The sequence below is a fragment of the Rhinichthys klamathensis genome, unplaced genomic scaffold, assembly GCF_029890125.1.
Source record: "Rhinichthys klamathensis goyatoka isolate OS25496 unplaced genomic scaffold, OSU_Roscu_1.1 h1tg000240l_1, whole genome shotgun sequence".
NCBI lineage: Eukaryota > Metazoa > Chordata > Actinopteri > Cypriniformes > Leuciscidae > Rhinichthys > Rhinichthys klamathensis.
This window is the reverse complement of record NW_026606762.1, coordinates 2,154,019-2,177,471: the sequence shown is the minus strand read 5'-3', so window position 1 is coordinate 2,177,471 and position 23,453 is coordinate 2,154,019. Positions and strand designations below refer to the sequence as shown.

At 37.9% G+C, this 23,453-nt stretch overlaps 1 protein-coding gene across 13 annotated transcripts in view; it reads left to right on the top strand.

Moving 5' to 3' along the window:
- The window catches only part of mical2a (microtubule associated monooxygenase, calponin and LIM domain containing 2a), an 84,230-nt gene that overhangs the window by 40,488 nt on the left and 20,289 nt on the right, over positions 1 to 23,453 (top strand). For 10 of the 13 annotated variants that reach the window (XR_008808856.1, XM_056265811.1, XM_056265816.1 and 7 more), the window contains exons 6-19: positions 1,295 to 1,450; positions 1,901 to 2,001; positions 4,294 to 4,551; positions 4,662 to 4,777; positions 5,982 to 6,108; positions 7,429 to 7,519; positions 9,917 to 10,064; positions 11,274 to 11,473; positions 12,878 to 12,981; positions 13,982 to 14,050; positions 14,148 to 14,285; positions 15,132 to 15,245; positions 15,979 to 16,182; positions 18,513 to 18,620. Coding sequence is in view for 12 of the 13 variants with exons in the window: in XM_056265811.1 (XP_056121786.1) it covers positions 1,295 to 1,450; positions 1,901 to 2,001; positions 4,294 to 4,551; positions 4,662 to 4,777; positions 5,982 to 6,108; positions 7,429 to 7,519; positions 9,917 to 10,064; positions 11,274 to 11,473; positions 12,878 to 12,981; positions 13,982 to 14,050; positions 14,148 to 14,285; positions 15,132 to 15,245; positions 15,979 to 16,182; positions 18,513 to 18,620 (1,934 nt within the window). In the remaining variant the exon portion in view is untranslated. The remainder of the gene's footprint in view (positions 1 to 1,294; positions 1,451 to 1,900; positions 2,002 to 4,293; positions 4,552 to 4,661; positions 4,778 to 5,981; positions 6,109 to 7,428; positions 7,520 to 9,916; positions 10,065 to 11,273; positions 11,474 to 12,877; positions 12,982 to 13,981; positions 14,051 to 14,147; positions 14,286 to 15,131; positions 15,246 to 15,978; positions 16,183 to 18,512; positions 18,621 to 23,453) is intronic. The other 3 variants (XM_056265820.1, XM_056265818.1, XM_056265817.1) reach the window with 2 other exon arrangements.

The following is a 23,453-nucleotide window of genomic DNA, read 5'->3' as shown; positions in this document are numbered from 1 at the left end:
TCAAAATATCTTCCTTTGTGTTCAGCAGAAGAAAGAAACTCATACAGGTTTGCAACAACTTGAGGGCGAGTAAATGATGACAGAATTTTCATTTTTGGATGGAGTATCCCTTTAAGAAATCACACCATTGATACAAAAATGCCAACGTGCTTTAAAAGCCACAGATGAATATTATAGGGATTTGCAGACGGAGAGATTTACTTCCCAGACTCTGCCATATAGCGGTGTAATGATTAAAAGGATAGTTCACCCCAAAAATTTAAATTGTTCATGATGTCACCAAATCTTTATTCCACCTGTCCATATGCATTAGAGAAAATGCTGCCCTCACTTTGGAAGGTGTTTTCAAAAACCTAAAACGCTGCTAACGTGTGGAGGGAGGTCAAAATGTTGAGAAAACATTGTATTCGTGTGGGCAGGGCTACGGCCACTGTGAAATCTCAATGGTCCAAAATTCTGCTGTTCATTAAACATCAAATATCTTCAAGTCAAATCCAGTGTTATTTTAGTGTCATTGATATACTGTTACATTTTTGGTTAATATGTTGAATTAGATTTCAGTGTCAAATTTTCTGTTTTAATTTTAGTTAAAATGTTGAGTAATTTCATTGTTGATATGTCATTTTTATTAACTAATAGTTTTTATTTAGCTTTAGTTCTTTTAGTACTTTAACTTAAACTAAAAAATAAGAAATGTCGAGTTTTAGGTTTTTTGTATTTTATTTTCAGTTAATGTTTATTTAACTTAATGAAAGTAATGTTTTTTTTTTACAGTATGGTTTTAGTTTTTGGTTTAGGAAATGATAATAACCCTGGTCAAGTCAAATCACATTTATTTATATACAGTAGAACTTTCAAAGCAGCTTTACATTAGTAATAACAGGAAAATAACATTGATCAATTATACAACAAATTGGATTTCAGCAATAAAAGCAGGTCTACAGAAGACAATAGTGTAATTTTTCAGCTCAAGTCAGTTTTCAGTGTTGATTCGATTCAGTTCAGTTAGTGTCAGTGCAGTAAAATCAATAATATTACAGAATATAAATGGTCTTTTAAACCCTAAAATATCTGGGCAGTATTTGGCATGGACACGCAAACTGTTTGTCCCTGGAAACGTTGGTTAGATTGAGTGTCTTTGAGCCTAAAATAATGGACAGAGTGGCATATTTTCGCTTCATTAGTGGACCTCTGTCAAACAGGAACATTATTGCTTTAGAAATTTTGCAACATTGTAGGAGGGACATTATGTAGGGACCAGAACATCACTTTTTTTCCTTCCTCTCATTCTCAGGGTTCAGGAGGAAGGAATTTCGTGGCAAACTGGCCATCGCCATAACGGCAAACTTCATCAACAGAAACACCACAGCTGAGGCAAAGGTTGAGGAGATAAGTGGAGTTGCCTTCATCTTCAACCAGAAATTCTTTCAAGATCTCAAACAGGAAACCGGTGAGCAAAATATGACACATTAAGCACTAAAAATACACCATTTTACTCTGAACTAGGCATCCAGCTCCATGGATAATAAAGAAATATCTCCCAACCATCTCAGCTATGAACTTTCACCTCATCCCGGTATTTCCCGCAATGTTTTCCGTTAGCGTGTCAGTGTTATCTGCTGTGAGGAGCGCCCATGTATCAGTTATCATCCTCTTGCTCTGATTTGTCACGTAAATGTTTATCCTCCAGGGGATTATGGGCTTCCTCCCTCCAAAAACATACGTATGCTTTGTGTACCTGTCGTGACTCGCACCCCTTTGAAACTGAATTCCTTTAAAATCCTGTCTTAAACTCACACTGACCTCAAAAGACTGTCATATTACAGGCAAGAAAATGTTACAGGTGAGTCTATGAGACAGATTCATGTACAGTAAGACCACGATTTTGTCTCTTTCGCAGGGATTGATCTTGAGAACATCGTTTACTACAAAGACAACACACACTACTTTGTCATGACAGCTAAGAAGCAGAGCCTGCTGGACAAGGGTGTCATCGTTCATGTGAGTTTGGCACGTGTTGAGTGAACTCTTTAAAAATACATCAAAAGCTATGTTTCCATCCACCTATTTTTATGCAAATATTGGGATATCGCATAAAAAACGCTGGATAGAAACACAAAGATGTGCATAAAAAACGTATGCGCTCAATTGAGGCGGATCATATTTATCCGATAAGAATATGGAAACACATTTACTGAATAAATCCCTTAATGTGCAACAAAAAACTTTGCCTCAACAGAGGATGTGATTGGATAACTGGACTAACTGGCGGACCAGTTTCATTGCACAACGTCTCTAATATTGGTTAGGTCTTTCTGAAAGGCCTGAGCCAATGTCTGTCATCAAAATTGTTGGGTATAATGACCACGCAGAATTGTGCTTCCGAACGCAAGATAATATGACAGCGTTTATTGCGTCTCATCGGTTGCTCAAGTTGTTTATGATGTATGAAAAAAAGAGCCAGAGTTTCTTCCCCAATTGCAGCAACTTCCATTTTTATTAGATATATTTTGCTGCTAGTTTCCCTCGAAGTGAAGCAGTTTTTTATTTGCGAATGTTTTATTCGATGTTCCAATTTTCCACATAAGTTAAATTAGCAGCTTTGAATGGAAACATAGCTAATGAGTCCAGAGGCTTATAAACAACTTTAAGTAACACATTCATCTGGGAAAGAAGCACAGTCACAAGCGCTCTGTGTCAGTCTCAGTACTTATGCCTCATCATCATTGACGTACATTAGTGTTGGCACAGTCCGTGCTGATCTGATTTATTAAAGGTTCTCTAAGCGATTCTGGGTGACGTCACTTCTTGTTGACGTTCGAACTATTGTCAAACAAAACGGAGGCTAGCTAGACCCTCCCTCCTCCTCATCCACACACTAACCCCCCAAACCACACCCCCAAACCCTTCTTGTCGGTGATTGGCTGGAACTGTTTGTTATGTTTCGGGGAGCGGGTCGCCGCAGTTTGTTTTTGTTGCTGTTTGTGGAGCCTGGGCTGTCTACAGAGATCGCGTTTCTTTACAGTGTGTTCAGGGGACAGGCAGCCAGCGGATAGTGAGGAGATGTTTGCTGTATGTGACAAAAAATGTTTTGGCCTAAAAAACGCGTGACATCGCTTAGAGCACCTTTAATACAGTGAGTCAACAGTGCTAGAACTGAGTGTGTCTCTGGTCCTGAGATCCGTACTCGACCCGAATCTACCCCAATCACTTCTTACCCCAACCCAACGTGCATGGATTCATTTTTTAAAGGCATTTTTTAAGGCATTTTTGCATTTTTTCCAAACTAGGGATGACAAACACGAAACACCACGGCGGGTATATATTTAAATGTATGCCCATCTTCCTGTAATTCATTTGTAGATGAAATTCATTCCCCGAATCTTGTTCGTAATGTTTACGTTAGCAACGTTGTTAAAGCATGTTGCCAGATAATGTAGCCTTTACTCAGTAAAAAAATGTATAGAAAAAATATTCTCCCAGATTTTTGACAAATTCTTTTGTTTGAGGAAAACCATGAAAATATATGTTGTGGTTCAATGTTTGTTAATTTGATTGGATTTAGTTGGTTAGTTTGGCATGAACTGCATTTAGATGGTTTTCTGTAATCGATATCTGGCAACAGAGTACATCATCATTTTATATATATATATATTATATATATATAATACATCAACACTATACTTTTTGAGGGTTTTGTACCTCAATTTTACAATTAAATTTATCAAATTTAATTGGACATTTTACAGCCTGAACTGAAATTAGTAATTTTACAACCTGAACCTTTATTTAATATTGTAAGACTCACCGACTTTGACAATAAATGTAAATGCATGTTGGTCACACTATGAGACTCAACATTTTTTAATATTTTAACAAAACTGCTTCAATGCTTAATTTTTCTTTAAAAAATACATAATAAGAAGATTATGACACACGAATGTAATCCTTGTATCGAGGCTTAAATCTTGCATACATTTGAATTTAATTTGGAAAAATAGATCAATGGAAAAAAATGACTATCATGTTACACGTGTGCTTCAGGAGTAAACTGTAAACTCTTTCAGGGCTGGCTCTATTGTTTTAATATTGTTGTATGAAAGAATCACTTTTCAGGATTTAATTCTTCATATTTCATAATGTATTTTTTTCTCAGAATACTGTATTTCACTATTGCACATGTCAGAAGTAAATGTCGTTTCATGTTGACTTTATAGCAGTTAAAGAATGAGTTATCACAGCTCGCTTACACATTGTGTTTGGTGTAGTAACCTCATTTTGTGTATTCGCCAGGATTATATCGACACTGAGGCGCTGCTGAACAGCGAGAATGTGAATCAAGAGGCTTTGCTGGCGTATGCTCGAGAGGCAGCCGACTACGCCACACACTACCAGCTGCCCACGCTGGACTACGCCATCAACCACTGCGGGCAGCCTGATGTGGCCATGTTTGACTTCACCAGCATGTACGCCTCAGAGAACGCTGCTCTGGTCAGGGAGAGGTTTGGTCATAGTGTACTGGTGGCACTAGTGGGAGACAGCCTTCTAGAGGTGAGGAGATTACACTACTGTGCAGTTATGACTAAATCATCATCATCTTTTTTGAGCTTGATATGTATGATTATTATGTTAGATTTTGATGGTTGTCTGTGTAACTGTAGCCCTTCTGGCCTATGGGGACAGGCTGTGCCCGCGGGTTCCTGGCAGCCTTTGACACGGCTTGGATGGTAAAAAGTTGGGCGCAGGGTAGAAATCCACTCGAGGTGCTGGCAGAGAGGTCAGTGAAGGTCACAATTCACATGCACAAACAATGAATGCCACATACAGCTCTAGATGAATACTGAAGTGAAAGCCTTAAAGGTGCTCTATGTATTTTTTAGCGGCCTCTAGTGGTGATGTTTCAGATTGCAACAAGAGCGCTCGTGCTCGTGCTCGTGTGCGTGTGCGATCTCAAGAGCGAGCATTCACTACCGGCCACACAGAGACTTTCAATGCAACGGCGAAAGCATCACACAACATGCTGGAAACTCATGTAAACGCCCACTGCAACGTTACAATAATAGGCTACTTTTATCAGCTTGACGTTGAACTAATGCTCCATGCTCGTACCATGATAACGTTACATTGACTGCATTTAGCCGACAATGTGGTGTTATCTAGCATAAGGCATTTCACTAACTATTCGTGTATCTTTCACAATCAGCAATGTCAACATAGGTGAATGTATAATATGATAACGAAAACGGTGAACTAGACTGAACAATGTCAGTGTAACAGTAAGACAGTAGGAAGTAACATTACTGTACTGAACGTGCTGGAAATGTTTATTATAAACAATATGATAGTAGTGGGATGAGTGACGTTAGACAGTAGATCTAGTACATAAAACAAGTATACATCCTAAAGCACCTACTTTTTCTTATCCTGGAACAGTCTTTTGTATTAATTTCATGTCTCCTTTAGTTTACCTTGCTATTTCATTTGAGTTTACTAATAATTCAAAAGCTCTGCCGATGTTGATCCGTGTTTTCGTCCTGAGTCGATCAGAATCACGTTTGGCCTGACGAGCTTCAGCAGATAAAACTTTTTTTTTGTTTTTTATATATTTGTGGAGTTTGTGTTGTGCTGGAGGCAGGTCGTTTTTGGGTGTTATCAGACTCCATGTCGTCAGCTGCAGTGCCGACGCATAGACTGTATATAAAAAGGAGAGAGGCTCGGGAGCGCGCATGCACGTCACATCCGTTGGATTTCGCGGTAAATCCGACCCGGAGACTTCACATAAAAATATGAATATTGGCCTTCAGAGGTAATAGCAAAACCAGACAAGTGGATCATTGTAATGTGTGATTACAACCCCTTCACAAACAGGCAATAAAAAAAGGATTCATTTTAGAAGAAAAGCTACATAGAGCACCTTTAATAGGCACTTATAAAACCATTAATAGCTTGTTTATGTAGTTGCTTCGTTGTTGTTTTTCTAGGGAGAGTCTGTACCGATTGCTACCTCAGACAAAACCTGAAAACATTGGCAAAAACTTTGATTTGTACACCATAGATCCAGGAACACGCTATCCAAACCTTAATTCAAACTGTGTGAGGCCACACCAGGTGAGATGGCATTTCTATTTGTGCACAATAAACTATCACTACAAAAATCACTGCAATTCACAAGCTCAAGCGACTTATTGCTTTTATAAAACACCTATGACAATCACCATAAATAAACTAATACACTATACCTGTTAAAAGTTTGTAATAATTAAGATTTTTAAAAATGTGCTCACTTATGCTCACCAAGGCTGTATTTAATTGATTAAAAATACAGTAAAAACAGTAATATTGTGAAATATTATTACAATTTAAAAGAACTGTTTTCTCTTTTAATATATTTTTAAAATGTAATTTATTCCTTTGATGTAAAGCTACATTTTCAGCATCATTACTCCAGTCTTCAGTGTCACATGATCCTTCAGAAATCTTGATGATATGCTGATCTGCTGCTCAAGAAACATTTCTGATTATTATCAATGTTGAAAACTGTTTTTGCTGCATAATGATTAAATATAAATAATATTTTTGTGGAAACCGGAGTAAAAAAAGAAGAAAATAAATACTTTAATTCAGCAAAGATGCATTCATTTGATCAAAAGTGACAGTAAATACATTTGTGTTACAAATATTTATATTTCAAATAATTGCTGTTCTTTTTAATTTTCTGTTCATCAAGGAATCCTGAAAAACCTATTTCAAGGTTTCCACAAATATATTAATCAGCAATTATAAGAAGAAGAGTCGATATTAATAATTGAGCACCAATAATAATTGATCATAACTGAGCAGCAAATCATTATAGTAGAATGATTTCTGAAGGATCATGTGACACTGAAAACTGGAGTAATGATGCTGAAAATTTAGCTTTGATCACAGGAATACATTTCTTATGTAAATATATCAAAATAGAAAACCTTTCACATTATATTAGTATTTATGAATGTTTTACCGTAGCCTATTTTTGATTCAATGAATGCAGACATCTTTCAAAAACATTTTATTATTATTATTCCAAACTTTTAATCAGTAGCGTATATAAACACAACAAATAAATAATATAATAAAGTAGCCCAACATATAGTTGCCAAGCTCATAGTACAGTAATAGACAAAGTTGCTTTGCAACCACAAATGCCTACAGACTACTGAACTATATATTTATTACAAACATTTAAACTATTATTATTAATAAATTAAACCATTTGTTGAACACACATTTTCCAGTATTTATGCTGTCACTGTTTTTTGAAAGCAATAACCTCATTGAAGCTGTGTTATAGCGATTTTACCATGTGCCATTTTTTGTTTAACATGGCTCATCTAATGAGAATCATTTACTCTCATTGAAATGATCTCTGTTTATTTTTCTCCTTTGCAGGTCCGGAACAACTATATCTGTGGAGAGATGAAGCCGTGCTCTCTGGAACGGGCCGCCACGATACGCCGTCCTGTCAACTTGGCCAGGCGAGGTCAGAAGATCCTGCTAATCAGTCTAACACGTGTCTATAATTATCCTCTGCTCTTTTACTTTTGAGTGGAGCGTCCAGTTCCCCAAGAGTTGCCGCCAGGCTAGTACTGTATATGAGGGCTGAGACTTGCATATGATAACCACAGACACTGAGAAAAGGCGAGCAGCTCAGATGTGTTTACAGCATTCCTGCATCCAGCAGATACAGTAACAGCCAGCTCCTGTTTTAGGAACGATCTCAAAACAGCAGAGCGACTGCACTCCTCCCAACATGTGGCAGGTTCAGGGGGAAGCAGAATTTATTTCTGCCGAGGGAATTCGATCCAGACTGAGATTTGTTATTACCAGCAGAGCCAAAGTGAGAAGACTGTTACCCTAAACAAATCTGCCGTCAGGAACGCCATGCTGCCAAAGGAGTAGTTCACCCGAAAAAATGGAAATTCATTATTTACCTCATGTTGTTTCAAACTTGTGAAATATTCCGTGAAACTTAAAACTAGACATTTTGAAGAATGTTCATGCTGTTCCTTTCATTCATTCATCACTTTTATCAATTTAATGCATTATTACTACTTCATACGTACGTCGGGTCAGAGTTCATCCTTCAACTCTACCGGAAGCCAGTGATTATAGTTTATAAAGTTTTAATATGGATATTTTTCTTACAAAAACCCATCACTTCACTACGCAAGGCATTTATTAATCCACTTTATGGCCATATGGATTACTTTTATGATGCACTTTTTTGGTTTTCAAAATCTCAGGCTCTACTCACTCCCATTATAAAGCTGGGAAGAGCCAGGATATTTATATATATAAACCGGTATATATATATATATATATATATATATATATAAATCAGATTGTGTTTGGCTGGAAGAAGAAAGTCATATACACCTAGGATGGCTTGAGGGTGAGTAAATAATAGGATAATTTAAATTTTTGGGTGAACTATTCCTTTAAACAGCAAAAGCTGTTTTCAACATTGATAATAATCAGAAATGTTTCTTGAGCAGCAAATCAGCATATCATCAAGATTTCTGAAGGATCATGTGACACTGAAGACTGTAGTAACGATGCTGAAAATACAGATTAGCCATCACAGGAATAAATTAGTTTAAAATATATTAAAACATAAAACTGTCATTTTAAATCGTAATATTTCACAATATTACTGTTTTTATTTTATTTTCGATCAAATAAATGCAGCCTTAATTGGTGAGCAAAAGTATGGAAGCTTGTTTCCGCCACAGAATGAAAAATAAAAAAGGTAATTGCGACTTTTTATCTCACAATTCTGAATTTTTTTTTTTTACAATTGCGAGTTTACATCTCGCAATTCTGACTTTATTTCTCAGAATTGCGAGATATAAAGTCAGAATTGCGTGATATCAGTCGCAATTGCGTGTTATAAAGTCAGAATTGCGAGATATAAAGTCAGAATTGCGAGATATAAAGTCAGAATTGATTGATATAAAGTCGCAATTGCGTGTTATAAAGTCAAAAATGCATGATATAAAGTCTAAATTGCGTGTTATAAAGTCAGAATTGTGAGATATAATCTATTCTGAGAGGAAAAAAGTTAGTCTTTTATTTTTCCTTAGAATTGGCCTGATAACTCGCAATTGCTCGCAAAAGATGTCAGAATTTTGAGATATTAACTCGCAATTAGGTGTTATAAAGTCAGAATTGCGAGATGTAAACTCGCAATTGTGAGAAAAAGTCCGAATTGTGAGATAAAAATTCAAAATTCTGTCTTTTTTTCTTGCAATTGCGACTTTATTTCTCAGAATTGCGACTTTATATCTCGCAATTGCAACTTTCTCACAATTCTGACTTCATATCTCGCAATTGTGAGATAAAAAGTCGCAATTATTATATATATTTTTTTTAATTCAGTGGCGGAAACAAGCTTCCATACAAAAGAGACTGAATAAAATCTGAATTATTCCAAACATTTAAGTGGTTCTGTACATCAATTAAAAATGTGCTGTGCATGGAGTTTTCTGCACAACTTCCTCTTTCCTTGGCTAAATTTGCCTCTTTAAGAGGAAATGGAACAAGAGGCAAAAACAGCAATATCACATTTCTTTAGTCTCTGTTCATGCTGCTGTTTCCTCAAATCAATCACAATAAATCCTTTCAGCTCTTGCTGGTCAACTGTGCTTGTTGACACATGGCTTTAGTGCTCCTAAAAACAGTTGTTAGCTGTCAGGGTGAAACACTACTGTGAAACATTAATAAATAGTGTGTTGCGTAAGAGGATTAATGAGTCAAGTTCAGATACCTGACAGAGACGTCACCTCGACTTTCAGTCCCGATCAACCCTTGTATATTTGTTCGTGTTGATCAGTTTCAAAATAACATTTCCCTCTGCTTGTGTTTGTGTGTTTAACAGAGTCTGAGATCAGGCCGAGTCGGTTACTGACGTGGTGTCAGAAGCAGACGCAGGGCTACAGGGGTGTGAATGTGACTGACCTCACTTCCTGTTGGAGCAGTGGCCTGGCTCTCTGTGCTCTCATTCATCACTTCAGACCGCAGATCATGTGAGATTCTTTACATCGTCTCTCATCCGCATTGTCTTTATCTTTTACAATTAAAAATCTGTATCTAATATCCTGATCGGTAGAATCACCGGCAGTGTAATTATACATTTAAGTACTGAGTAATAATGATTAACATGTACTTACTATAGGGTTAGGGTTTGGTTTAGGGTTAGGTGCATGTAATTATGCATAATGTATACTTATTACTATAGTAACTACGTGTAAAATGCTAAACAAGGGCACTGTGAAATAAAGTGTTACTAAAAATACATACATAGTCTTACCTAGGTCAGCAGGGGCGTAGAATTTAGTAGGGACGCTAGGGACGTGTCCCTACCAATATCCAGTGACACTGATATATCCCTAGCAATATTTTCGATCAAAACATTAAATATATTAAATATTGATGTCCCCGTCCCCACCAATTTAAAAATCAAACCTACGCCACTGCCTAGGTGTCATGTACAAGTAAATATGGTACATGGCATTAACATGGTACCAAGTCTAAGAAAACCCATAGTATTACCATGGTACTATATCAAAAAAAAAAAAAAAAAAAAAAAGCATAGCACATGTCTGAAAACAATGGTATTACCATATCCAGAAAAAATACATAACTAAAAAAATGAAACTCATAATACATGTTAATATTGCCCATTATAAAGAATGAATATGGCAGTCTCTAGTAAAACAGTAGATTACGTGACACTTTGATAATGTTCATCTGATGAGTAAAACATAAGCAATGGAATTACGTCATAAGCACATTTCATAAATATTTGGTCTGCTTCCTGACATGCCTACAAATCCTGTTCTGTGTTGGCAACACATCCAGTCAACTCTCGTGTGTTTATTAGCGTTTTCCTCCGCACAGTTAGTTACTGTGTAAGCCTAAACATGAGCCGGACATGTGAAATGCACTTTGACCTCTTGAGAAACCATTTTCCCGTCTTACAGCTTCTTACTTATTCATCAAAACTGTGACTTAAACTTGAGCGTTCTTGGCCGAGAAAGAGTTTGAACCATGTTGCAACGTTTCACACACTTTATCAGGAGCCATTTTTCAAGTCTGTCATCTGAGATTGTCAAAAGTAGCTGAAGGAAACCAGAGAACTTTCATAACTTGCGATTGTCCTTTCACAGCACACATGTCAAGAGGTCAGCTTGTTTAATTCATGCTCTCTGCTGTTATCGTATTGTTTCCTGTAGCGATTACGACTCTCTGAATGAGCAAGACTGTGCCAAAAATCTTCAGCTGGCATTTGATGTGTCCGAGAAGGAGTTTGGCATCAAGCCGTTCATGACAGGGAAAGAGCTGGCGTCAGGACCGGAGCCGGACAAGACCAGCATGAGCACATACCTCTCCAAATTCTATGAGCTTTTCCGGGGAACGCCTCTACCTCCTTCAGGTACATCGTGAACTCTTTCATTACAGTTCATTAAGGATCACTGACATTGTTTGGAATAGCATACTTGCAATCATCAGAATCACAAAAGATTTTTTTTAAAGTCTGCATTTATTTGATCTCATTGATTTTTTCTTTTTAAATGAATGATCATTCAAACAGGGAAGACAATAATCCAAACTAGAAACAACAAGATAATAATCCATTGGTGAACGGAAACGCAACAGCTTTACCAAAAACAATGACAGACTACTGAAACACAGGGGTATACTATATACACTGGAGAACAAGAGGCTTGACAAGGCACAGGTGTGGGTAATGAATTGTCATGCAAACAAGGCTAACTATAGAAAGAAAGGAAAACGGGAACAAACCACAGGAAGTGAACAGAGAATACACTTCAAAATAAAAGTCCTAGAACACAGAACACACAGTAATTTATTCCTGTGTTCAAAACAGAATTTTCTGCATCATTACTCCAGTCTTCATTGTCGCATTATCCTTCAGAAATCATTCTAATATGGTGATTTCTCATTATTATTATTATTATTATTGCTTGTTTGAGGTATTTCTCTGACAAAATTATTTGGAAAAAAGGCAAACTACATCTTACTATACAAAAACTTTAGTTTAGGGTCCGATTTTCCCCATTCACTAACTATTAACTATGACTTTGCCTCAATAAACTCCTAATTACTGCTTATTAATAAGTAATGAGGTAGTTGCTAAGTTTAGGTATTGGCTAGGATTAGGGATGTAGAATATGGTCATACAGAATAAGGCATTAATATGTGCTTTATAAGTACTAATAAACAACCAATATCCTAGTAATATGCATGCTAATAAGCAACTAGTTAATAGTGGGAATTAATTGGATGGCACTTGACAACAATCTAGCATACTAGTATATGCAGTGTATACTGTGTTGTATACAGTAGGCGTGTATTCCACTTCAAACATTGTCAAGTCATCGTCACATCGACACAAGACCACTTTGAGCGTGTCTTTCATCTAGTTTGAGTTTGCATAAGGTGTGTCCATTAAGGAAACATACAGTGCTTTCATGGAAAGTCCCTAAAGAGGAGAATTTTATCTGGCCTTTCGCACTAGTACATTTGTGTTACACAATTCCTTCAGTCATGCCAGGAATGCATGTCTGTCTGAGACCAGGTTTCCGCCCTACAGATCTGCACATCACCGCACTGGAGGAGGCCAGAAATATGCCACATTATATAAAGTTAAATGTCATACCTGCGATACAGCAGAAGCATGTTTGATTCAGATGGCTCAATCAAGCTGCAATATGAGGCTTTTATTTTACAAAGAGATGCGAGTTTGGTTGCAATGCTTGTTGTAGTTGTTTAGTGTTAAATGTCATGCAAATTTCTATCATGTGGTTTATTGTAGATTCAAAGCGAGATGGTGATGCAAATAAGGAAAAATGTCCTACAGCTTCCAGACCTGTTTACAGATCCCTGAGTTTACATCAGCCTCGTAAACGCATACCCAAGGTAGTATACAATGGGTTTGATCTATTACAAGCGCTTTTACGGTTTGTGTTTGGTGGACTTTATTTTTGTTCATGCCATCAAGTTTAAAATTTGCAGATCTAAAGCAGATTAAAAAATTTGGCAACACTTTACTTGAAGGGGTGTGCATAAGACTGACATGACACCTTTATAATCATGACATGACACAAACATGCATAAAACCTCCTTCATATTCACGACATATGACAAGATAAAGCTAAGTGGTTTCTTTAGTTTGATAATTAATCTGCTATGTCATGTTTATGACATATTTATGATAGGTTTTGTTGTCTTAGTAATGTCAAGTTGTCATGACAAAGACACTGACAGGTTATGATGTATTGGTTTATGTCAAGGTGTCATAACAAAGACATCTCAAACAATGTCATATTTGCATCAAAAATGTCATAATTGAGCGAATGACACTCAATGACAGTTGTCATAAACATGCATAAAACCTCCTTCATATTCATGACATATGACAACATAAAGCTAAGTGGTATCTTAAGTTTGATAATTAATCTGCTATGTCATGTTTATGACATATTTATGATAGGTTGTGTTGTCTTAGTAATGTCAAGGTGTCATAACAAGGACATCTCAAACAATGTCATATTTGCATCAAAAATGTGATAATTGAGCGAATGACACTCAATGACAGTTGTCATAAACATGCATAAAACCTTCTTCATATTCATGACATGTGTCATGTCATGATTATGAAGGTGTCATGTCAGTCTTATGCACACCCCTTCAAGTAAAGTGTTACCAAATAGTTTTATAATAAATGAATATTTTTATGGATTTATAAATTAATTCCATTTGGGACCTTTAACAAAAAAACAAAAAAAAGTCCACAAGTTTGAAATATAAATGTAACTTATTGTTTCAAAACTTACATATATATATTTTTTAATTATAATTAATCAGGCATAACAAAATGTGATATGAAATGTGAATAATCAATTCCTGTGCTTCTTAGAATGAACAAAAGTCTGAAGACGATGATGCAATTTACAAGAGAAGAAGGAAAATCAGTTACTTAGAAGAGGTCAGTATTACAGTATGATAGTTTATAGTAATGTTAAACTGAGGTTACGGGCATGGGAAACTGTAGCTGATTTCTGATTGGTCAATTTCTCTTCCAGACAGCCAAATCCTTCAATCAGAGTTCTTCTGTATCCAGTGAGGGACGGGAACTGAAGGAAAACAAGGTCAAGTTTATGGCCACTCAACTTCTAGCAAAATTTGAGGACAGCACAGCAAGCTGTTCTATTCGCCGGCAGGTAAAGACCGCTGAAGATACGCATTATACTCACATAAAGCGGTATATACAATAGCGCAAATCTCTGATGCATGATTGCTTATATTGTTGCAAAATGAAAACTGTATTATAATCCAGCTCTAAGCATAATGATTTCTATATATTCCAAGCTGTGTGAAGCCATACAATTTATTTTTGTAACAGAATTAAATTTTATTTGCTCTAAAATCTTTGCTCTTTTTTTTTTTCCTGCTATTAATATTGCGATATGAAAACAACTTCACCGGATGACTTGAATAACTATTAACTTGCGCTAAATATCATGACGTAACATTTCAATGTTTGTGAAAAAGAGCAAAGATTTTAGAGCAAATCAAATTGAATTCTGTTACAAAAATAAACTGTATTATCATCCAGCTCTAATCTGCTAAATGCGACTATAAGGTGGGAAGATATTATAAGGATAATGATTTCTATATATTCCAAGCTGTCTGAAGCCATACAATTTGTTTTTGTAACAGAATTACATTTTATTTGCTCTTTTTCACAAACATTGAAATGTTACTTCTTGATATTTAACGCAAGTTAATCGTTTCTCAAGTCATCCGGTGAAGTTGTTTTCATATCGCAATATTAATCCAAAAAAATCCAATATTGTGCAACCCTAGTTTTTTAAACGACATAAAAGATGTTGGGGTTAACTATTCTTTTAAACAATGATCTCAAACTTTGGCTCTGCAGAATCACTTTACTAGGGCTGATCTGAGTATTTCTGTGTCGAGTTAATCTCTTCTTTCTCTTTTCTTCTTCCTGTGCTTCTGACCCTGGCTTCCTTTCTCTGAAACTGCTCCTGGTATAATGATCTCAGTCTGACTGTAATGGCGAGAGGCCTCCAAGACCCCCATCGCTCGATATGACTGATAGCCCCCTCTTTAACATTATCAGGAAGAAAGTTCCTCCACCCCCACCCCCTAAAAAACAGGTAGAACCTCCAAAGTTAGTCTACACCCCCCCCAAAAAGTACCATTCAGTACCTCGTATTAGCTGTTATATATATTGGTGATATTTGACTTTTTATACCTTTTAAAGAGGACCTTTTATGCCCTTTTACAAAGTCTTTGGGTTTTTTGGGGTCCACTGAAATAGGCTTTCATGCTTTTTCCCATATTCTCCATTGTTGCAGCTCCTCTTTTCCCAGTCTGTCAGTAACGCTCTGTTTAGTTCCTGTCTCTATGAAGCCCCTCCTTCTGGAAAGAGCAATGTGCTCTGATTGGTCAGCTCGACCAGTTGCAATTGGTCAACCGCTTCAAGCATGTTTGGGAAATGTCACGCCCCTTACCATAACATGGCAACAACACACTAGCACAATCAACCAGGCCACGCCCCTTTAATTTTGGCGTATGCCATGGGAGGGAATTATTTAAAATGAGGAATATTGTGATGTGTTCGTTCCCGGAAGAAAACTCCAGACTACAATGGAGGCGTTTCAGGGAGTTCAGAAACAGTGACACTAATATAGAGAATAACTCCCTTTGACTTTGCGCTTTGTAACTTTGCAGACATTTTACAGAAACATTACACACTAAAGAAAGTTGAACATGTAAAAAAGCAGAATAGGTCCTCTTTAAAAACTTAAAAATGTCCCCAATAAGTTTGTGTATTATCAGTACAACAGTCTATATCCAGCGCTGCCCACATGTGCCGTGTGTTCACAGTTTCCACCCTCGGCTCCTCTCTTCCCCTCGCTTCATTCCAGTCCTCTGAATCCACAGAGGAAACCACTTCACCCGACTCACACACACACTCACACACACTCAGAGGCAGAGAACACAGCCGGCTCAGGCTCGGGTCACTCGGCAGTGCTGGCCATGACAGCAATGCTCCAGCGCCTCCAGAGGGTGGAGGATGAGATTAGCCAGGTGACCCACCAACATCTTCTCTCTGCTCTAATATCTGTATTATAAGCAGGGCTCCTATAGTTAAAGTGCCAACTTTTTATATAAATTAAACATGCTCAGATATTATATTTAATCTGTACATTAATGTAATGCAGTTGGGTCATTCTCCAAAATGGGTGCCACGTTTGTCCCTCATTAACATGGACATAAAAGCTAGTACTTGTGTCTATTTTAATTAACAATATATTATTTAAAATACTTAAGTTGTTTTCACGGATTTCGATCTTACCATCTCTTATTAAAATAACAAGCTGTTCATAATGACATTATTGTCTTATACAGTAGTAAATATCTCCTTTTAAACACAAAAGTGTGTTAAAATATCCACCCTATTACCATGATTTTTTACAGTCAAGAATTGATTATTGAAAAAGGGATATTTATAGAAATTAAATTCTATTTTAATAAGCACCTTGCTGTGTCATGAATATGATCACAAGGCTATAAATGAAAAAAGTGTAAAAAAGTCAACCCTGTTACAATTAACTCTGCTCTTTTCAAAAGGAATAGTCATTTTCCAACCTATATTAAGTTTTTGTTATATATACTTTTTGGCTAAAATAGCACAATGCAATTTATTAGCACTTTTAGAATGTCTATATAGAATGTTTAATGTATTTAAATAATCTTTTCGAAGTAGAACATGCACCATTTTGGCATTCAAAATTGTTCTGTCCTCTTTGTAAAGAGCTATGAACGAATGTTCTTAAAGTCTTCTTAATAGAAAATGTATTTATAAATAAATTCCAGGTGGGACCTTTAACAAAAATAAAAAAAATTAAATACAAAGTTCTGTCATGAAACTCTAGATGACACAGGCTGATAGGTCATTAACTCAATTTGCTTGCAATCACATCATTATCTAGGCCACAGCTGATTGGTTCCTGCTGTATCAGGAACCAATCAGGTTCAGGTTAAACGTATTAATGTATAAACAAATATGTATGTTTGAATAAAAATTTCAACCCACTCAAACAGATTAATCAGGTTAACGGCATTAAAAAAAACAATATCAAACAATATCAAACAATATCTATTGATTACGGGAAGCCCTGAACCGCAACGTAAAAAAAAAAAAATCTAGCATTTCGAGATTAAAGTCGAAACATTTCGAGAGTACGAGAATACAGTCTTCCGTAGAAGTTGCGTGTGTGCTTGCCATTGTTTCACATTGCCGGACACACAGGCATTCTGGTGCATAGCGAGTGTTTCACACTCTGTGTGTGTGTGTGTGTGTTTTGTTTCAACAAAAGGAAATTCAACAGGTGCCAATCTACCAGCATTAGGCTACCATTATAGGACGTTATAAAATATACTGCGCCGGAATAGACTTTAGCCTATAGGAAAACCAACCCGGAAAACACTTTTCAGACTGGATGGAGATATCCAGCTTTATGAATGAATGAATGAATGAATGTGGCATTTATATAGCGCTTTCATATGTCTACTAGGCCTACACTCAAAGCGCTTCACAATCATATCAGAGAATCTCTCCTAAACCACCATTAGTGGTTATTAAATCTGAGGAAATCTCGGGATCCGGCCAAATGATTGGATACAGAATGATGCACTTAAAATGTATCCAGAACGTATTTACGGTGAAGAGGGAGACAGAACGGTTACTGTTGTGTTCTCGACCCAGATAGTGTTGCCTGGACGAGCACGAAAACACCTCAAAAACACTGTCACATAAAGTTTGGACCAGATTGTGATTCCTACTCCGGTGGAGTCTGTGTAATTCTTGTTGGTAGATAAGCACCTGTGTAGAATTTTGTTGAAAGCCCAGATAAAAGTAAAAAGCTACTATTTTGTGTTGATCCATGGCAGTTCGACTTCACAAGTGCATTTCTTTACACACACACACACACACGCACGCACGCACGCACGCACGCACGCACGCACGCACGCACGCACGCACGCACGCACGCACGCACACACACACACGCTCTGAGCCAGTGGACGCGCACTTTTATGAATGCACACACTTCTATGGAAGACTGTATTATCGTAATGTTTCGACTTCATTCTCAAAATGTTTTGACTTTAATCTTGAAATGTTTCGACTTTAATCTCGAAATGCTAGATTTGATTTATTTTTTTTACCGCTTTTTTTTTTTTTTTTTTACGTTGCGGTTTAGGGCTTTCGTAATTGATAGCCCTAATTATAAGTAAAAAAATGTCATTCTACTGGAAAACGATCTAACAACTGATTTTCCTGTTCACCGCCGGCTCAATCTTTAATCTCTTCCCCCCCTTTTTCTTGCTGTTTTCTTTCTGCCGGCCTCACTCAGAGGAAAGCCCAGACTCAAAAGGCCAGGGAGTTTCATAAAAAAAGCATAAAGGAGAAGGCTGTGCATTTGAGCGCTCTGTTCTCTGGCGAGGCCTCCTCTCCGCATCAGGTGACTATATTCCTGCGTGTGTCGGCTTTCCTCACTCCGCTGCTGTTGCATGCCCTGCGGTTCTGGCCTCTGATCACTGAGTGACTGAGCATCATTTCATGCACCTGCAGTCTTTGCAGATATCATCGCTTTCTGAGTAATGAATTCCCCGCACACCCGCTCCGCCATAATTGGTTAATAATCTCTAGCAGAGCAGATGTGGGTCGGTTGAGGACACACTAGTGCTCGGTACATTCAAACGACTTTCAAAAGAGTTAATAAAGTCAATGAATGCCAGTGGACATCATAACTCTCAAAGCATATATGCCAGTAAAAACATATTAGGTGGGATTTGAAAGAATAGTTGGAATAAATGTTTTCTCTCTATTCTTTTATGAGCTTATATAAGCATGTGAGAAGAACCAAGAGGGGCTTGCTGACTCTCGCATGACTCTCTTGGTTCTATAAAGGGGTCTTGGGCTGCTCAGGGCTCCTGTAAGCATGTAAATTGATCTCTCGGACTGGAAGAGAATTTTTTTTGTGCTTTTTTACTGCTCACATCAGGAGAAACAATCAGTCCAGGTGTCCACAGATGATTCAGACATTCTCATTCTCTGTGCATTTATTATATTTCCTTTCTTTTGGGAGACAATGACTTTATTTATCGGGCACTTTCGACTTAAAGTCCCACTCCGATCATATTTTGAGCTATTTTTAAACATTCCCAGTGGTCTTTAAATTATGATTATGCCATTTTTAGCCAAAATCACAAAACCTGTGCCGTTTTCTGAGACTTCGCTTCAGCAGAGCGGCAGTAGCTCATTAGCAATTCGCCTCTGTGTTGTGGGCGGAGCCGTTGGCACGGAGACGACCCTCCCCCTGCCCGTTGCTGAGAGCTCTGTCTCTCCCGCTAGCTTACATCCCCAATACCGGTGGGGCAACAGTATTATATACACGCTAATTATTATTATCCGAAGTTAATCAAAGTTATCACCGATCACCGATCATTATTTCACTCCAAGACGTCGCGTGTGGAGACGCCCAGTGGAGTTACTACGTCACAACTCCAGTCGATTTTAGCCGGCATTTTAGCGTCTGCTACTGATTCACAGCCATTTGAATGTAGAAATACTCAGAAATACAACTTTGAGCTGATTTTTCTCAAGATATGTCCTCTAACATCAGAAAAATGCCACAAGAACATGTTAACACCTAGAAAAACATTATTTTCATTGGAGTGGGTCTTTAACAACTTCGCAGACAGCTATATTACACATTGCATGAATGGTAATACTCGAAAAAGCATAATGGCGGCACTTTAATAAAGTGACCCCACTGACAGATATTTTTCCTGTTTTAAATATAAATATAATTTGAATCAATTTTATTACCTATTACCTTTAATTTTGCCTATCAAATGTAAATATGAAAATCAAAATAGAACTTAGCAGCATCTGCAAGAAATAATGCTAGCACGTCTCTCAGCGTGTGTGTGTGTGTGAATGCGTGCATCTCTCTGGCTTCATATGTAACACGCTTGTTCTGGGTTTTGACATCTGTCATTAAAGTGTAGGCCAGATGCTCCTCCTTGTAATTTCTACAACCCATCGGAGTATACACTCCTGGGCCGTGCCCAAAATGGCTAAACACTAAGCTTTTAATTGTCTTAACCACAAGTTATTGGTCAGAAAATGAGTTGTGTGTGCAGTGATGAATCACAATGAAGCACGGGTTGCATGGTGATGCTCCAGAGCAGTGACTTCGAACATCTGCTGAGAAATATAATAATTAATGCATTTCTACCACATTGAAGCATGAAGGAAGAGTGTCATAAGCCCCTTTCACACAGAGATTCCGGAAAATACACGGATAATGTGTCCCGGGATCGTTTGATTATGGTTCATTCACACTGCCAGTGATTTTCTGGAATCTGTGAGTGCGTTCTCACACATCCCGTAAAGACACGTGACGTCAGGATGTGATAACTCCTGTCAGATGTCAGTTCTGCTGATAACTCCTCTTCGTCATTTCTACACGAAGACGAGTCCATACTCCCCAGTAGCGCCACTGGGTTTGCCGAGTGGCTCGTTCCCCTTATGCTGTAGCGCACCTTATTCCTGACGACCTTACTGCGTTTTGAATTATGGGTGGCACTTCCGGTTTGGGGAACTTCCATTCAAAAAGGCTAAAACGAATTATTTCAAATCATAAGGTTGCCCTACAAATAAAGCTGATCCGTCAGTTTTCCTTCATGATTTATTTTCAGACATCATGAGAATAACGTTATACTTGGTATTTTAACGTGACAAGTGACGTAATGTTATAACAAGAATATCTATGGCAAGAGCTCTTTTCAGTCGCTGCTTTCTTTTCCTGATGATGATTTTTATTTTTTCCTTTGCAATCCGCTGTAAAAGCATGGAAAAGGACAACAAATACGGCACATTTGTGGTCTGTTGTCCCGTATTTTACGATATTCCATTAATAATTCACTGGAATGCACGAAGAATCTCTCGTTATTCTCCTCAAATCCTCACGTCTCTTTCCAGGTTTGTTTTCACAGGTAAATGCAATTTATATCTGTCAAAATGACGGAAATCACTTTGATATAGTGTCACGTAATGCTGAAGTTAATGAACATTTTTGATTAAGGCTTGTTATACAATACAGAGATATATTTGCCTACTACAGTGATATTTAACCAAAGACTCGCGCTTTTGGGGCTATTTTTGGTCTGTTGAAAGTAGGCTAACTTTGATTCTTTTAAACTTTTAAATGTCATTTTAATGTTCGATGGTTGAAGGGTGAGTCAATTAATGTCATCTCATTGTGACACTTTTTTAACGTATTGCGTTCATAGAGCGAGCCTTTCACTGATTGTTTACAGCTTAACGGAAGTTACACCCATAATTCGCGCAAAGCGTCATGGGGCGTAGGAATAAGGTGGATAAAAAGGCCGGTGCGATGGCACGTGCGACACGGTCACCGTGATTCTGCCAAGTAATAACTCGCGTTATTCGTCAGCGTTTTTCAACGCGTTTTTTGTGTTCACACCCAAGCGATTTTCGCTGACGATGAGCCGAGTGAACATGCAAATTCATTCCCTGACATTAGATGGCGCTTAATGTAAAACAGAAATACCCCGGTCCACTGTGGCGCTGCGCAACTACGCTTCTGACACTCGCTTGTCACTCAGAAGAAGAGAGCAAGTTTGTCGCGTTTGTCATATAGTTCTTTATTGTCGTTGGTGTCTCTTTATAAAGACACCAACAAGACCAGCAGCTCTACATTCATCTTGCCTTGCATCTTCCTCTTCTTATTTCTTCCCGGCAGAGTGTAGACGCTGTATATCTTCTTCGCCGTTACGTATGTGTGCTCGGCAAGACCGTTTTGTGTTTGAGCGCCCCCAAGTTGTGTTTTACTGTAACTTCAGAAGCTCCAGACACGTGAGCAAAAGCGCCAATCTCATTGGTCGGATAGTTTTTGACGCGGCGCGTCAAACCAAAAAAACGAACCCGAGGCGTTTATTAAAAAATGACGCTTTTACGCGTCGGTGTGCACACTCACATTGGCGCCCATTGCTTAGTCAGGAGGCGTTAAACGACGGCGAATATCGCACGCGAAATTCGTCCCTGTGTGAACAGGCCGTAAGACATTTTCCTGGATCAACATTCCTGTCCCCAAATGTAGTCCTTACCCAATCCCTACCCATAACTTTTCCCTAAAATCAGAGGGTAATGATAGGTGAATAACACTGATGTTTAAGTACTTCACCCTGGTTCTAAGCCTAAACTTGACATAAACTGTAAACTTGTCCCTCAAATCTGATTGGTTGATTGGAAAGGTATTCCAGGATCAACAAAGATGTTGATCCAGGAACATGTGGTACTTAATGAAATCACGTTCACCCGTGCGACACACCCCTTAAGGCATTGGTCCTGGCTTTTGTTCACACAGGACACGTTCCAGGACTGATGTTACTAGGTCCCGGCATCAATCCCGGGATGATTTTGCGTTCGCACAGAAGGCACTCTAGCAATTTTACGGCAATTTCCCGAGATCAACGCACTGTGTGAAAGGGGCTATAGTGTGGAGAGCCTGTTTAGCTGCTGGTATTGGTGAGCTACTTACCTGTGAAAAGTCATTTAATGCTCCGGAATACAGGAGAATATTGCAGAATGGCTTGCTTCCCACAAATGCAAAGTTGTTATATGAAGAGGAATGATAAGATGTTATTTTTCAACTAAGCTGCTATCCATATTAATTATAGCTCTATACTATGTCTTTTTGTGTGTTTTTTAGGATAGAATTTCAGGATATATATCCGAGATAATTCTTTACTTTCAGTTAAACATAACTAAGAACTCCATTACGCCTCCTGCGCTATTAAAGAGCAACCTCTGTGCAATACCCTGTAATCTATGTTTCTCAGTTCATATTGAATGTTCAAGTTATCTCTGTTCTGGACAGACTGACTCCTCTGCTGTCTGGCCTTCCAGTCCATATCCACATTAACCCCACCACACCCAATCCCAGAATGCATTGCTGCTTTCCACAGTATACGTCCTCCCATGTCCTTTCCTAATCTTGTCTCCTGTCCTCTGACAGTGCTTGCCATTACTTATACATCCACTTCTGTCCATCTCTAATACAGTTTAACACTTCTAATACTGCTTTCCCATTTGTCTTTAATGAATCATTATCATCTCATGCCCTTCTCCTGCTCTTTTTTCCCCCATTCCTAATAAGACGGATAGATCTCCGACTGGGCAGCTAGACATGCAGCTTTGTGAAGAGAAGAGAGAATCAGCGAAAAGCTCACAGGTGCTGAGTGACATTTGTTCCTGAGACATG